This window comes from Coenobita brevimanus, chromosome 93 (genome assembly GCF_032717465.1).
Source record: "Coenobita brevimanus isolate Jiangsu-jjx chromosome 93, ASM3271746v2, whole genome shotgun sequence".
Lineage (NCBI taxonomy): Eukaryota > Metazoa > Arthropoda > Malacostraca > Decapoda > Coenobitidae > Coenobita > Coenobita brevimanus.
The window spans coordinates 49,990,090-50,007,053 of record NC_137046.1 but is presented as its reverse complement, the minus strand read 5'-3'; the positions used below and the strand labels follow the sequence as shown (position 1 = coordinate 50,007,053).

The 16,964-nt window shown below is 40.8% G+C and overlaps 1 protein-coding gene across 2 annotated transcripts in view; it reads left to right on the top strand.

Annotated features, from left to right (window-relative positions):
- The first annotated feature begins 11,701 nt into the window (after positions 1-11,701).
- LOC145412592 (neuroplastin-like) overlaps positions 11,702-16,964 on the top strand; it is a 107,331-nt gene continuing 102,068 nt past the window's right edge. For both annotated transcript variants that reach the window (XM_080282503.1, XM_080282501.1), the window contains exon 1: positions 11,702-11,814. In XM_080282503.1, the coding sequence (XP_080138629.1) occupies positions 11,763-11,814 (52 nt within the window). In that variant the 5' untranslated portion in view covers positions 11,702-11,762. The remainder of the gene's footprint in view (positions 11,815-16,964) is intronic.

Genomic DNA, 16,964 nt, shown 5'->3' with positions numbered 1-16,964 from the left:
AAATTGGGCTGCTGGGTCCAGTCGTTCGAGTGTGTATTACCGGTGACCTCAAATTACCTCCGACAAGTGACCTCAAATGACCTCGGAGGTGAATCTCACATAGCCTATGTCCGAACTAGGGGTCAAGTGAGTCTCCATGCCAAAAACTGGATTGCAGGGGTACCCGACGTTGCCCAGGCCAGAAAAGCGAACACTCTACCGGTGACCTCAAATTACCCAGATCTGAATTTTGACCTCACTAAAACCATCCTTGGGTCACCCTGATTCAGAATATATGAGGCTGGGAGTCTCTTGTCCTTGGTTTGAGCGTGATTGGAGGACAAAGAAACAAACAACGCGGCTCTTTTATATATACTATGTAGATAGATAGATAGATGGATGTACGTACATACATATTGTACATAGATAGATATAGAAATGGAAATGTACCTGCGAATACAATTATATGAAAGTAAAACTGCAGGAGCAAGTGTAGAGGGATTACCTTCAGTATGTTGGGAGGACCGAACGGAAGAATATATAAGAGATGGAATAGGAGCTTAATGCAGAGATTAGGATGTGAGGAATGCATTTCAAAGCAATGATAACTGGAGCCTCTTCTGTCATGTGGCCACCCTTAGGAGGGATTTTCCGGAGGGAACGAGTGATCATAACTAAAAATAGAAAATAGTCATATTGCATCAATGTCACCCTCGTATTTATCTTGAGATTCTTGGCTATGTAAATACTGTAGTGGCTACCCTAAAAAATAGCATCTTGCTCATTTATTTGATTAGACAGATTATTGAATAATTATGCTTTCGTCAAAAATAACATACCGTGGTATACGTATTTCAATTTCTTGTTAGTGCTGCAGAGCATAATATGTAATGAATTCACAACGAGATATGGTGGGGTACAAAAACCTACGTTTATTCCCCCACTTAAAATTCAGGGAAGGAGCGGCCCCCCTTTGTCCCTCCCTCACTTCCGGCGACCTTGAACGTGAACAGAATACGTCTCGCTGAGCCGCGTTCTCGTCCACTGAGGAGGATTTCTGAAACCGGATTGCCTATGTAGGCTATAGGACTCGCTAATATACTCTTGTTTTATTTTGCAATTTGTGTCTAGATATCAAAGGATTAAATATTCTTTTGCAGGTTATTTATGCAGTTCGTGCCTGTATGAAAGAAGGGTTCTTACAAGAGAATATTAATGCATAATGTACAAATTAAATCGTTCAGGAAAAGGCACAAGAAAGTCCACGAGAAGACGTCCCAGAGACAAATGGCCGTATTATCAAAACTGAGCATTCAGTAGTGTACGAGTAGACGAACCTTTTATTTCTGATTAACTCTGTGAAACGCATGTGGTTACTTATTTATTTATTTATTTATTTATTTATCTGTCTATCTAACTGTATCTATCTATCTGTCAATCTATCTGTTTACTGATCAACTGCATTCAACATTACGGAATGTAGTCACCAGCGATAAAGGAAGACCAGACACATTCTTTTTCCTTCACGAGCTTAAGAAATTATGGCCAGAAACTGTGGGGTTGCCTGCTTCTGTTGATCTTGTACTTAATAGTGGGACAGCAGACACAGATCCACAGTTGTCGCACACTATAGTTGGCGAGGCATTGGCACGCCGCCAACCTTCCTCTCTTCCTCACCCACCTCCTTATTTTACATGACGCTTTCACTCTCTCTCTCTCTCTCTCTCTGGCGCTGCATTCTGTGAGGGAATGAAGGTGGCAGCGTCTAACATAACAGAATTTCCAAGCATTTCTCACCTAACGTATAATGACATTTCTTTTCCTCCGACATTTTTTTTTTTTTTTTGGACACCTAGAACTCAGGTATTTCTTCTCAGTAGTAACATGCTACGATTTCCCCCCCTTGGGTTTAATGAGAATAGAGTGAAGGGACTGGACAGAGAATGACGAATGGGGAAGGAGGGGAGGAAGACTTTGAGAAACTTACTGACTAGCTAGGTTAGTGAGTCTTCTCTCCCTCCCTCGCCTTTTCCCCACCCCGCCACTCCCTCGTCTTTGTTGTACCCCGCCTTTAGAAGCCGGAGCGATAATGTTTTTGCTTGCCTCTGTGTGTGTGTGTGTGTGTGTGTGTGTGTGTGTGTGTGTGTGTGTGTGTGTGTGTGTGTGTTTCCATTACATCTCATGAACGGCTTGAGCTATCAACATGAAACCCTCAGGGTTTCAAGATATGGCCAAAATTTTGGACGAATTCGAAAATGGGCACTCGGGGTCAAGGTCAAGGTCACCAAAATGGCTGCTAAAGGTCAACTAGTTTTTGTCGCCAGCCTTTAGCACGATTATACTCGTATCTTCAGTTTCTTATGTGAGAAAGAAGGAACCAAAGGCCACGAGCCCGCAGTAACTGTTCCCTCCAAGGAAAAACAAAATACAAGAGAGAGCCAAATTCAAGATCCGATCATTTCGAGATGCCTGGACACACTGCGTCTGAAAGACTGGATCTTGGACTTAGCCAACAGCATATTCTGGCGGGCGATTAGCATTCGGCTCCCGAATGCTTGGCTTTCATTTTCTGTAGGGTTCCCAAATGGGGAAAAATTCCAGGGGAAGGAGAATAAAGACATAAAACCAAAATGGCCAAGGTAGCTTTTTCGATGTATAGTTGCTTGTGGATTTAAAATACATTTTGGTTACAAGCCTTTTGGCATTTAATTTGTACTTTTCAGGAGCAGGGGCAGAATTTTGGAACTCAAATGATTGTCATTCTATGGTGCATAAAGTTACAGTCTGTAAAATATTCCCGAAACTTTGTCAAACTTGCCACAATATTGCTATATTTCATGCTGTTATACGGTGGAAAGTGCAGCTAAAAGGAGGTGAATAACTCTGTACAGAATTATTTTTAAAAATTTCCAAAGGGGAAGAAATTTCTCCTTTTGGGAGTTTGGGAGGGGGATCATCAGATATTTTCAGGTAAATTTGGAGAATGACCAGGAAGAGTTTGGGAACCTCTGATCTGTTCTGTTGCCTGACATGTTCACTCTAGGACAGCCAATTCATCCCATTAACCCGTTCACTGCGACAACGTAATGTATGATAGTAGTTCATTCTTGTTGGTATGAATATGAAACTCAAAATAAATAAATATACCCAACGCCATTCATAGTACGTAACAAGGATTTTGGGACAGGATATTAGTGAGCGACGGACAGCAGGTCGTGTTCAAAATGGATTTGAATATTTCATAACACCTCACGCTCCTATCCTGCACATTAAGCTTCAATATCCTTTTGTATGTTTGCATCAGTAGTTATTAATGCAAATATGACAATGTTGAAACAACATAAATAACGTACAGTTTTACGGTGCGAATATACTATGTAAAATATAACATTGCATAATGCAAGAGGTGGTATACTCAGCCACTAATGACACTTGAAATACCCCCGTAGTGGTCACATGTTTAAACTAGAAAGCACTCTGAGATCGCATACCTTCGCCAGTGTCATTGCCACCAAAAAGGATCCTGGTCCTGATCCGCCCCCAAATTTAATCAATTCTTTCTTGGTCCATGGCCAACCTTTCCACAAAATCTCACTGAAATTCATTGAGAGCTTTGGAGATATTGTGCGGGATCGATACTCCGGATCCGGATCCACCCCAAAATTCAGTCATTTCTTCCTTGGTTCATGGCCCACCTTTTCACAAAATTTAATTAAAATCCGTTCACAACTTTTTGAGTAATCCTACTAACAGACAGACAAACAAACAAACACAGACAAACAAACAAGCAAACGCCGGCAAAAACATAACCTCTGGCGGAGGTAGCAAAAATGTGGAACCTTTGTCTTTCAGTCATGCTACAGACGCTGAGTGCACAAATATGGAATGCCTCGTTTTCTTTTTTGACTTTTTTATTTATTTACTTTTTTGCAGCCGAGCATTAGATTTATAAACGAACTTACAATCAATTTCTTTCCGTTTTTATGAATAGAACACTCGTAGGGGAGTGTAGAAGCGTCCAGCGTCTGCTGCTACAGTATTTCTGCCAAGAAATGGTAACTTTTCATGTATATATACGAGAGGGAAAATATCACTTTCTCTTTTTTTACAAGAAAGAGTATGACCTTTTTTCTCAAAAAGTAATGATAGAAATAATAAATATATAAACAAAACAAAAAGGAGCACTCGATGAACGCAACACGCGCGACTCCCCGTGTCAGACTTTGCCCCGTGACTCTGACCTTCGACAGATTACTCTCAAAATCGAATTACCTCATTTTTGTTTAGTCCAAATCGGATCAGATGTGACTGACATGATTTTGCCCAGTGACCTTGACCTTTGATTTTTCCCTGTGACGACCTTAGGAGGCTGAATGTTCTTAGAATCGATTATCCTTTTCCTTGTTTTAATCTGAACCTCTCCACAGAATTTTGTCTACATCGGATGAAAACTATACAAGTTGACCTTACCGTGTGACCTTCACATGTTAAAAAAATAAGTCAACATTTTCAGTGATCCTTGACACATCCACCATGTAGGATACAAATCAGATCAAAACTGCTTTAGTTATTTTCTTCACAGATAAACAGGTTAAAATTCGACCTTGCCTTGCGACTTTAATCTCTGACAACTGAATCCCATCGTTCTTACCTGACCTTTAACCGTTCCACCAAACTTGGTTTAAATAGGATCACAGCTGTTTGAGTTAGCCTTGCCCTGTTACCTTCGCTCTTGACCTTTCCCGTGACCTGTGACTGATTAGTCTAAAAAACTACTGTTTTTTTTTTTTTTTTTATCATCAGCTGTTTCATAGTTGTGTGTATATCGGATAAAAACTATTTAAGATGACCTTGCCCTGTGACTTTGAAATTTAACCCATTGTTCTTAAAAAGAGAAATAAAATCCTTGGCTGACCCCTAGTCTTTCCAACAAGTTTGGTTAAAATTAGATATAGATTGTTTGAGCTGCTATGTTCACACACACACACACACACACACACACACACACACACACACACACACACACACACACACGTTCTCGCTTGCCATCTGGTAGCCTAGACGGGAGTTCGCGCCTCGTTCAAATTGTGAAAAGTTTCACTGACGAAGTGGGCGATTACTGTCCCCCATGAGCAAGGGGACGCGTGTGTGCGTGTGTGAAGGTCACAGCCTTGCCCTTAGATCGGACTATATGAGCTCTCAGCTCACTTCCAGGAGGGTAAAAGCTGACGATCACGACCATCAATTAATCCTAACCGACCCGGTGAATTACACAAATCAGATCAGAAAGACAGTTTGGTTTCAGAAAGGGAAAATCATGTGTTACTAATTTGTTGAGCTACTATGATAGAGTAACAGAAACATTACAGAAAAGAGAAGGATGGGTGGACAGTATCTATGTAGATTTCAAGAAAGCATTTGACAGAGTACAGCACCGAAGACTTTTATGGAAACCTAGGCAAACTGTATTGTTGGATGCAAGACTTTCTTTAAAGAGAGAGAGAGAGAGAGAGAGAGAGAGAGAGAGAGAAATGAGAACAGTACTGAGGGGAAATTACTTATCAGGGAGGGAAGTGACTAGCGGAGTTCCACAGGCCTCAGTGCCAGCACCAATTATCTTTCTAGTGTATATAAATGATATAGACAGTAACACTGGAAATGGAAGCCATCTAAATATGTTTGCTGATGATGCAAAAAATACAAAGGAGCATTACTAACACAGACTCTTGTAAAGAGCTACAAGAAGAATTAAATAAACTTCATGAATGGAGCAATACATGGCAAATGGAATACAGTGTGGACAAGAGTCATGTAATGAAGTTTAGTAAAAATGGAAAAAGACCTGATTGGGATTATAAGTTAGGAACTAAAACCCTACACACATCAGAAAGAGAGAAGGACCTAGGTTTGATTATTAATAGCAGACTATCTCCGCTTGCCCACATCAGTGAGAAGGTACGAGACATGTATACACTACTTCCAAATATGAGAATATACATAAATGAAGACATGCTAAGAAAGATAATAACATCATTCATCAGATCAACCCTGGAGTATGTGTCAGTGGACTGGAGTCGTCATCTCAAAAAACACATAGATAAGATTGAAAAAGTTCAAAGGGCCGCCATAAGATGGGTACCAAGCTTAAGGGATCTAAGCTACGAAGAAAAACTAGAAAAACTGAATATACCTACACTACAGGAGAGAAGGAAAAGAGAAGACGTGATTATGCTATATAAATGCATATCAGGGAAGGAGAAAATAGACATAAATGATTACATAAACTATGGGGATGCATCAGGAAGAGGACACTGCAAAAACTGCATAAAAAGAGAGGCGATAAAGACGTAAGGAAATTTAGTTTCTTAAATAGGGCAATTGATCAGTGGAATGCACTACCGAGTGAAATAGTGTGTGCCAAAACAATTTATAAATTTAAGGATATGTACGATAAAAATTGTTTAAGACACGGGACAGTACGAGCTTGACTCATTCCTGTAAAGATACAACTAGGTAAGAACAATTAGGTAGGTAAGAACACACACACACTGGTCAAAACATAACACCCGTGCTCCCTTCGCGAGTCGTGGGTGTAGCAATCTGTCGCAAGTTGTTTGTTGTTTCTCTGTCCATGAGTAATATGTTCGAGGAGTAAGTGGGAAGCTGATCACACGATTTATCGTGTATGCTGACACATTAAGGTCGGACCATTCATACTCTGAAAAAAATTGTCAGAAGATAGGTAATATGCGTCGCAAGGTGTTCGTTGGAAATATTACGGCTGAAAAGGTGTTTTCACTGCGAGCGTAATTGCAGTGTCAGACTGACAGTCAAGATGGCAAAGAATCTGAAGATGAATTATGAAGATGAAAATAAAATCTTGCGTCCCATATAGGCTCAGGATCAGAGAGTCTATTGTAATTCATCTGTCTTCGTGCCAAGTGAAAATCATTCTTTTCCCTCCATCCTGAACAAATAGAAATAGATTTACTACGCCGCAACTCACATTTGAAAACCTTAGTCACCTATATGACGTCAAATGAGCCAATATCAAACACTGAGATGACCTGTCCAAGGGAACACAGTAGCCCTGTTAGCTTGTGTCATTTATGACTTAATGCCGCACGGTAGACTAGCTACCCGAAAAAAAAAAAAAAAAAAAAAAAAAACGTGACGTATTTTGTTATGTTTAGGTGCCGCACATTGGTTTAACGTAAGCTGTTATTAAAACCCTTTTAAATAATGAAGTACAGCCTACACTGATGGGTACAACTTGATTATCTAAGAATTTCATAGATGAATTCATCTCCATAATTCACTAGGCGAAAATAAACATGTGATACTGAAATATTTATTGTTAAGACGTGTGCGGCAACACCCACCATTTTTTTTTTTTTTTTTTTTTGTTCACTAAATGCACAAACTTGTAACCACTGACTGTATAACTGTGTAATGCTAAAGGTGTGAGGCAAGACCCACCACTCCTTTTATTGAATATATATTCTGTATACCTTTACAACAATAAACTTTTCAATCATTAAAATCACTATACTCATTTTTGTTAACCTGGCTCAAATTTTCGTCCTTTAAACTTATTACACGAAGGTCAGTGGATGTAAAAGACAATACAACGGCTGTGTATCGTTTCCTTTGCACTTCTTCATACACAGCATCATATTTTAATCTGTTGGTACAACTGAGCCAGGCTGTGTTCCCCTTGCGGCGGGAGGGACACAGTGTGGCCTCACTAGGGGGTGGTATTACCGCTCTGCGGCCAGGTTATGTTAGGAAGAATTCTGCTACCTTATTGTCATAAAAGGCCACTAAAAAGGGTGAGGTGAGGGGACTAGGGACCCCCTCCTCTTTTTTTTTTTTAATTCATTTTAGTCCCTACAAGGAGACAGGGAATAGAAAGGGATGGGGGATTGAGTTATCCCCGTACCCTGAAGATTGGGCCTATGAATGTGCGTGGATGTAGTACGATTGAGACCAAAAGGGAGGAGACTGGGAGAATGTTTGTGAGAAGAAAGCTGGATGTGTTAGCTTTGTGTGAAACAAAGATGAAAGGGAAAGGTGAGTCTAAGTTTGGAAGTGTGAATGCAAGGATGTCAGGTGTTGATAAAGGAAGGCCGAGAGAAGGTGTGGCCTTGTTAGTGAGCCCGGAAGTGAAGCAGTTTGTGATTGAATGGAAGGAGATGTCATCGAGACTGATGTGGGTGAAAGCGAATTTTGAACGTGAGTTGTGGGTATTTGTGAGTGCAAATGGGTCTGGTAGCAAAAGGGATGCAGAAGAGAGGGAGTCTTTCTGCAGTGATGTTGATGGGTGTCTGCAGAGTTTTGGAGCGAATGTGAATGTGGTATTGATGGGAGATCTGAATGCTAGAGTGGGAAATGTAGCAGTTGAAGGTTAGTTGGTATACATGGTGTGCCTGGAAGAAATGAAAATGGGGAACGAATGATAGGGATGTGTGTTGAGCGAGAGATGGTTATTGGAAATACCTCGTTTGAGAAGAAAGATAATTATAAGTTCACGTGGGTGAGACAGGAAGGTGGAGGTGTTGATAGAGCATTGATGGACTATGCGGTTGTGCCCAGGAATGTAAGAGGAAGATTGTTGGATGCGAGAGTTTTGAGAGGGGAGGGTGGAGGTATGTATGACCACTACCTGGTGGAGGGAAAGTTGGGAGTAGGTAAGAGATGAATGAGACCTAGGAGAGTTAGGTGTGGCAGGGAGGTTTTGAAAGTGAGTGAGTTGGATAAAAGAGAGAAAATTATAAAGAATTAGGAGAAATTGAAAGATGAGTAGAACGCAGTGAAAGATCACGAAAATGGCAATGTGGAGGAGGAATGGCAGTTGTTTAAGAGTGTTGTGGTGGAGTATGCGGAAGAGGTGTGTGGTATGAGACGAGTGGGTGATGGTCCAAGAAAGGGAAGTGAATGGTGATGCGAAAAGTAAGTATGGCTGTGGCTGGGAAGAGACGTGCATATGAAATGTGGCTGCAGAGGAGGGATGAGGTGTCATATGAGAGGTTGTGCGTGATGCTAAAGTGGCAGCAGATGAGAGTTAGGGTAGGCGATTGATTGAAAATTTTCAACAGAATAAGAATATGTTTTGGAAGGAGGTGAAAAGGTTGCGAAAGGGAGAGTCTGGGAAGGAAGTACGTGTAAAAGCAGAGGATGGAAGGATGTTAATTGAGCTGGATGCAGTAAGGATGAGATGGGCAGAGTATTTTGAAAGATTGTTAAATGTAGAGGAGGAAAGGGAGACTGAGATCGTGGCGGAGGGAGGGTGCAAGGAATAAATGTGTTGGGAGAGTTAAATGATTCTTCGATCAAGATGAATGAAGTGCAGGAGGCAGTAAAGGAGATGAAAACAGGGAAAGCTGCAGGTATGGATGGGTGTGCTGTGGAATGCCTGAAAGGTGGTGGAGCGACTATTGTTGAATGGTTAGTAAGATTGTTGAATGTGTGTTTTGTGAGAGGTATGGTGCCAGTTAAGTGGGCAAGTTCTTGTGTGGTTCCGCTATATAATGGTAAGGGAAATAACTGTGAATGTACTAGCTTTAGGGATATAAGTCTGTTGAGTGTTGTAGGTAAGGTGTATAGCAGAATGATAATTAAGAGAGTTAGAGAGGGTACAGAGGGAGTGATTGGTGATGCGCCGTGTGGCTTTAGGAGAGGGAGAGGATGCGTGGATCAGGTGTTTGCTGTGAGACAGGTGTGTGAAAAGTATTTGGCGAAAGGAAAGGATGTGAATTGGTAGGAAGGCTTTGTGGACTGTTTAAAGAATGTGTGGACTCGATGGTAGGTTGCTAAAAGGAGTAGGGCATGTGTAAGAGTGGGAAATACTGTGAGTGATTGGTTTCCCATGAGAGTGGGACTGCGACAGGGATGTGTGATGTCGCCTTGGTTGTTGAATGGATGATGTTGTAAGGGAGGTGAATGCAAGCGTGTTAGGTGGAGGTTTGAGTCTGGTGAATCCTGATGGTAGAGAGTAGTATCTGAACAAGCTACTGTATGCGGATGATTCTGCACTGGTGGCTGATTCAGAGGAGTGACTTAGACAGTTGGTAGACGAGTTTGGAGAGGTGTGTGAAAGGAGGAAATTGAGAGTAAATGAGAATAAGAGTAAACTGATGAAGCGTACGAGGTTGGTATATAGATGATAGGAGGATGAATCTAGTTTTGAATGGTGACATGCTTGAGGAGGTAGAGTGTTTTTAGTATTAAATTTTTGTGTAACATGTTGCTGTGGATGGAAGAATGGATGCAGAAATGAAGTTTAGAATGAATGAAGTATGAATGGTGATGGGAAGAATGAAAAAAGTGTTTAGACCTCGTTCGCTTGGAATGAATGTAAAGAGAAAGCTGTATTAGGGTGTTGTGGTACCGACTGCGTTATACTCGTATGGGGCTGAAACATGGAATACGGGTGTAGCTGAAAGGTAGAGTTTGAATGTAATGGAGATGAGGTGTCTGAGGACTATGTATGGAATGACGAGTATGGATCGAGTGAGAAATGATGAAGTGTAAAGGACAACTGCATGGAGTAGGCTAATTGTGCGGGAGATGGCTGATCGAGTTTTGACCAGAGGGTGTTGCGATAGTTTGGGCATATGGAGAGAATGGATGATGAGCGATTGGTGAAAAAGATAACTGGATCGGACGTGAGAGGTGTCAGGCTGAGAGGAAGACCACGAATAGGATGGATGGAGAGTGAGAAGAGAGTGTTGGATGCGAGAGGGATGTCTGTTGGGCAAGGATGAATGCCTGCGAGTGATAGAAATGATTGGAGAGAAATTGTGATTGAATAAATGATGATGCAGCCCTGAGGGGATATTTTCCCGCATTTGATTTGATTAGCTGGTCGGGTCAGGTGCAGGTAAGGGGATGGGTCCATAATGATATGGCAGGGGTGAACCTCTGCTGTCGGGCCCTGCTGCGGATGTCGCTGATTGCACTGTGCAGTTGACCCTCGTGCGGTGTGGTGAGGTGTCCCTTCCCCCCATGGGGCTAAGATGCGAATGAATTTGTTTGTGTGGAAGAGTATTTGGGGGAAGCAGCCTAGATATATAGATAGATAGACAACTGACCACTGAAGATGGAGATGTCCAGGTTAGAGTAAGTGCAGTATAATCTCTTCCCGAAATGGAATTATGTTAGCAATGAGCCTCAGTTGTCCATGGAAGTAACTTTTTTTTTCTCTCTCTCTCTCTCTCTCTGGAGGGAACAATATATATATATATATATATATATATATATATATATATATATATATATATATATATATATATAAAGCCCGCAAGTGCAATATAAATGTTGTTCGATCACCGTTTACTACAGGTATATGGGATATCACCCTAAGTTCTTGGAATATGAGACGTTCTCATCCATCTTTGTTCGTATATTCGTGAATATGGATTCAACAGGATGCGACGACTGCGCAAAAATGGTGCAAAATTTTAACTCTGTTCAGCATATGGTGTTGTAGCTAAAATGTTGAGTAGGAAAACACTTTTTCGTAATTTGTGGTTGATGACGTAATACAGCGATGCCGTTTTGGCCCTGACAGAATTTAGGTATGAATAAATGCTTTTGTAACTCTCCTGCAGATAATAACAGCTGGGTACTCATTTAATAATACTAAATGATATAAAAAATTATTTAAAATATTTTTGATGGGAAATTAAAATCAACGATAGAAGTGGCACCTATGTATTAGCAGACGACACGGAACGGGTGGTAGAGGAACTGTGGTTTGCTGTATTAATTCACGGCTAAATATGAAGAGGATTACAGTTATAATATTCCTGAGTGTACTTGGGATTTGCCTTGGTGAGTAAGGTGTTCAGGTGGATGGCACTTAAGGCTGTCACAACAAATGTGCTCTTACCATGACACCATGGAAATTCGGATTGCTTCTGGGTTAAAACCTGAAGAATCAATATATCTTGGCAGTATTTTACTATATCTGTTTATAAAATAGAGAATAGTAACATTCACCCTAAGTGTACTTATACATCCAGGATCTAGAAAACACTTATATGAGCAAAAGCATTTACAGTAGGCTTAGTTTGGTGTTTTGTCTGTAATACGATATATATAGATAGATGGATAGATAGATAAATGTAGGGTAATTCAGACAAACGTACTAACACCATTTTTAAATGACTATGCAAGCATAAATTTTAGTTTAAGCAGCAAAAGTACCTTGTGGTATGAAATGGGTCTTTTTTCCTGTTTTTGTAGCCACTTAATATGGTAAATGACTGCTGTAGATTTTCTTTTACGTTTTATATATATATATAATCAGACAATCAATCAATCAATCATTTCCTGTGGCACCCCACGGGATGCATAGGGCCTCGATGAACTCTCCTCACCAATATTTGTCTCTTGCCATCTCCATCAGGTCCCACTAACACTCCTCTCCTGCTTTTCATTGTCCTCTACCAGGTTTCCCTTGGCCTGCCTCTACCTCTTCTTCCTCTAACAATCCACTCTGGCACATCCTGTATTAAACTACCTTCTTTTCTGTTTATGTTCCGCAGCCACTTCCAGCGAGACAGTCTCACATATTCATTAACTGGTTCCACTCTCGTAATATCCCTTACTCTTTCATTTGTAACTCTGTCGTGCCACTTTACCCCAAGAATCCTTCTCAGTATTTTATTCTCAAATCCTAATACTTTCTGATCTGTTGCAATTGCACTGTGCCATGACTCATGCCCATAAATTAAAATTGGTCTAACCATGGACTTGTAAATTTTCACTTTAGTATGTACCGAAAGCATATATATATATATATATATATATATATATATATATATATTGCCTCTTTCCCTGTGTGTGTTTGGCAAGTGCAATAACAGACTTACTAAAACTTAATGGGCCACTATCATCCACTCATGTAATATAGTGCTGCCTACTGGTACTTCTTCCTTCAGCTTTATCATTCGTATTTTTCATTTTGCCCTCCTCTCTTCCTATTTCACCCATCTTTCCTATTCTTTTTATTAATGCTTTATTCCACGTCAGGTGGCTCTACACTGAGTGACAAGCCTAATAATTACCTGTAACCCAGGAAACCATTAACAGTGTTGGGAGGTAACCTTATAGCCAGAAAATGGGGATGAAGTGGAGCCTATTCTGGTGCCTTTGTTAACTGGGTGGACAGACACAAATGCAGTATCAATCTGGGACCCAAGCTTTCACACACTTCCCCTTGCCTCGCTGTGGTGAGGCACTCTTTGCCACAATGGAACATTGGTTCGGTGCATGGGATAGTGCTGCAGGGGAAGTTGATTGCCTGTGGTTGATGGGTCTGCTTGGCCAGACAGACCAGCAACAACTAAACCTAATTATACCTACCAAAATGTATTGTTACTAGCCCACCCTTACTTATCCATAACCTAGCCTTATGAAAACAAACCTAAACTTACATAAACTAATACAATATAGCTTAATGAAATAATTTACTGTAACCTAACCAAACCTTGCATAAACTAATCTGAATGAAATAATTTTGTGAGTAAAAGATGGAAGAAGAGCATAAGAGAGTATGGATCAGTTGGATCAAGGATTGTGTGGGTAAGATTGAAAGTTGGAATACAAATGTGGGCGATTGTGTGTGTATGCTCCAACGCAATATCGTGCAAGCAGAGTGAGAGAAGAGTTCTGGACAAATGTGGAAGTGTGCATGGAAAAGTTTGGAAAGAATGAGTGTTTTTGATCGGTGATATGAATTGTAAAGTACTGGTAGGGAATGTGAAGGTGGATGGAATAGTTGGTGAGTGGGGTGTGCCTGCTGAGATAGATGAGAATGGCAGTGCGTTAGTGGACATTTGTGCTGGAAGGGGATTGGTGATAGCCAATACCCTCTTCAGGTACAAGATGATCCACAGGTATACATGGCGAGTGATGAGAAGAGTGGGTAGTGAACTGAATGAAAGGAAGGCAATGATTGATTACTTGTGTGGGGATGAAAGGATGCGAAAATGTGTAATGGATGCAAGAGCTTATAGAGGTTGGGGGAGTGGACTTTCTGACCACTACTTGGTGGTGGCCAGAATCAAGGTCCAATTAGGATGGAGAAATAGAAGAAGAGAGGGATTGGAAGAAGGAGTATTTGTAAGGAGAGTGGAAAGGTTACAAGAGGATGAGAAAAAGGCAGAGTATAAGAGAGAAGTGGAGGAACGATTGGGCAAATATGAATTGGAGCAGATGGGGGACGTGGAAGGTGTGTGCAGGATATTTACAGAAGAAATATGTGCAGCATGTGATGTGGTGTGTGGGATGAAGAGAAGACGGAGGGGTGTGCAAGGAACAGCATGGTGGAATGAAGAGATGAGACAGGCTGTGGCACAAAAGAAGAAAGCATACAATGAATGGATGAGAAATAGAGGCGTGGAAGAAGTTGAGAGGCGGAAGAGAGAGTTATATGTAGAAAGAAAGAGGTGAAAAGATTAGTAAGAGAGAGTAAGAAGAGAGCTGATGAGGAATTTGGAAGGAACTTGAATGTAAACTGGAGGGGCTGTAAGAAAACATTCTGGAAAGAGGTGAAAAGAGTAAGACAGGGTGGAAGTGAAGTTAGCAGGGGAGTGAAAGATAAAAATGGTAGATTACTATGGAAAGGAAAAGGGGAAAAAGAAGTGTGTGGTAATCATAGGGGCATCTGTCTTCTTAGTATAATAGGAAAAGTGTATGGTAGGATACTTATTGACAGAGTTAGAGAAAGAACAGAGGAATTAGTTGGAGAAGAACAGGGAGGCTTTAGGGAGGGAAGAGGTTGTGTAGATCAGATATTCATTCGTAGATCTTTAGTGGAAAAGTTTCTAGAAAAGGGGAAGAAGTTGTATGCAGCTTTCATGGATTTGGAGAAAGCATATGACAGGGTGGATAGACAAGGATTGTGGAAAGTATTAAGAATTATGGGGTAGATGGGAAGTTGTTGAATGCTGTGAAGAGTATTTATGATGGTGCTAAGGCTGCTGTGCATGTGGATGGTGAACTGAGTGAATTTTTCTCCTTGAAAGTTGGGTTGAAACAGGGATGTGTCATGTCTTCATGGTTGTTCAATCTGTACATGGATGGGGTAATAAAAGAGGTACAAGGTAGGGTAATGGATGCTGGAGTGGCCCTGGTGAGAGAGGATAGTGTTTGGAAACTCCCTGTACTGTTGTTTGCAGATGATACTGTGTTGTTGAGTGAAGACGGAGAGCTGCAAGGTTTTGTGGATGAGTTTGGGAGAGTGTGTAAGAAACGGAATCTAAAGGTGAATGTAGGGAAGAGTAAAGTGATGGTCTCTGAGAGGGGTGAAGTCAGTGAATGTACAGCGAGGTTGGATGGTGAGGAATTGGAAAATGTGAGTTTGTTTAAGTACTTGAGTAGTGTGATGAGTAAGGATGGAGGTTTGGAGGGTGAAGTGCTTGAAAGGGTACAGCAAGGAAGAAAGGTTGCTGGTTCCTGGAAAGCAGTGATAAGAAGCAGGGAAGTGAGCATGGAAGTGAAAAAGTTACTACATGACAGTATTGTGATACCAACTCTAACGTGTGGAAGTGAAGCTTGGACGTTGCTGGAAGGACACAAGTCAAGAGTGAGAGCAGTGGAAATGAGTTATTTGAGAGGAGCCTGTGGAGTCACATGGAGAGACTGGCTGACAAATGAGAATATAAAGGAGCATTGTGGTGTGGATGTGGATGTGATAGGAAGTGTTAGGAGGAATACACTGAGGTGTTTTGGCCATGTGGAGAGGATGGAGGGTGAAAGACTGATGAAGAGAGTGTATGTGAGTGAGGTGGAGGGGGGAAGAGGGAGGGGGAGGCTGAGGATGAGATGGAGGGATGGGGTGGAGAGGTATATGAGAGAGGGGAGGGGTGAGTTGGGAGCAGGGCAATGAAATGGCGGGGGACAGAGCAACGTGGAGGCGATTTGTTTGTGACAACCCCAAACGGTATTGAGGCGTCTGTCAATAGATAGATAAATAGATAGACCTAACTAAATCTAATCTGACCTAACCTTCTCTAAACTGACAGTCTAACCAACCTACCTTAACCTTAATATAACCTAATCTGACGACCAAATGTAATATAAGAAGAAAACCAAATCAACAGGAATGAAAAAGTGAATGAGATTCGATAGGTTTGAGTAGCTTTTAGTAAGTGCTAGTCATTATGCTCAAGAAACAAACTGCGTTGGGAAAGCAAAACATGGGTGAAAACAACAGGAAAACAAATTGACCATGAAGCATTTATTTACCACTGCAGAAACATTCAGGAAAATTAAGAATAAACTTGTTAGAGCTTTTTTGTTTTTATCATTTACTGTAATACACAGATCACATGGTGATTTCAGAGTTAATATTTTGTTTTCATGTTTTCCCACCCAGTGATCAGCTGATTGGATGCCTTTGTTACTTTTCAAATACAGTACCGGTATACCTGTATCCCTTTTCTTTTCTTTTTTTCTTTTTTTTTTAAGCTATATATATATATATATATATATATATATATATATATATATATATATATATATATATATATATATATATAAAAAATGTTCTTCAGGAGAGATAATGCACATCATATCTTTTAATACTGTACAGCATTTTGTTTTTATGTTTTCTCTCCTGGCTTTCCTCAGTGAAAGGAGCTAGAATTGTTTAGTGGTAGTGCTCCTGCTTCATGACCTTAGGACTGGCAGTTTGAGCCTATACCATGGTAGCATATCTGTTGAGAGATGTAGCAATCACTCCAATTATCTCTTCTTGCCTTGCAGAGCTATATGGTCCATTGGTCCTAGTTCAGGGGATACACCCTATCCTTTGTGAAGTATTGATATGATCTTTTTGTCACTAATCACACTTGCCACTCAGTGTTTTGTCACTGGAGAACACAAAATAATAATCATGATTTAAAACTGGAAAGCACAGGTCATGTTGAGGATTATTATAGCACACATTGATTGGGGTGATGTTTATTTTTGTG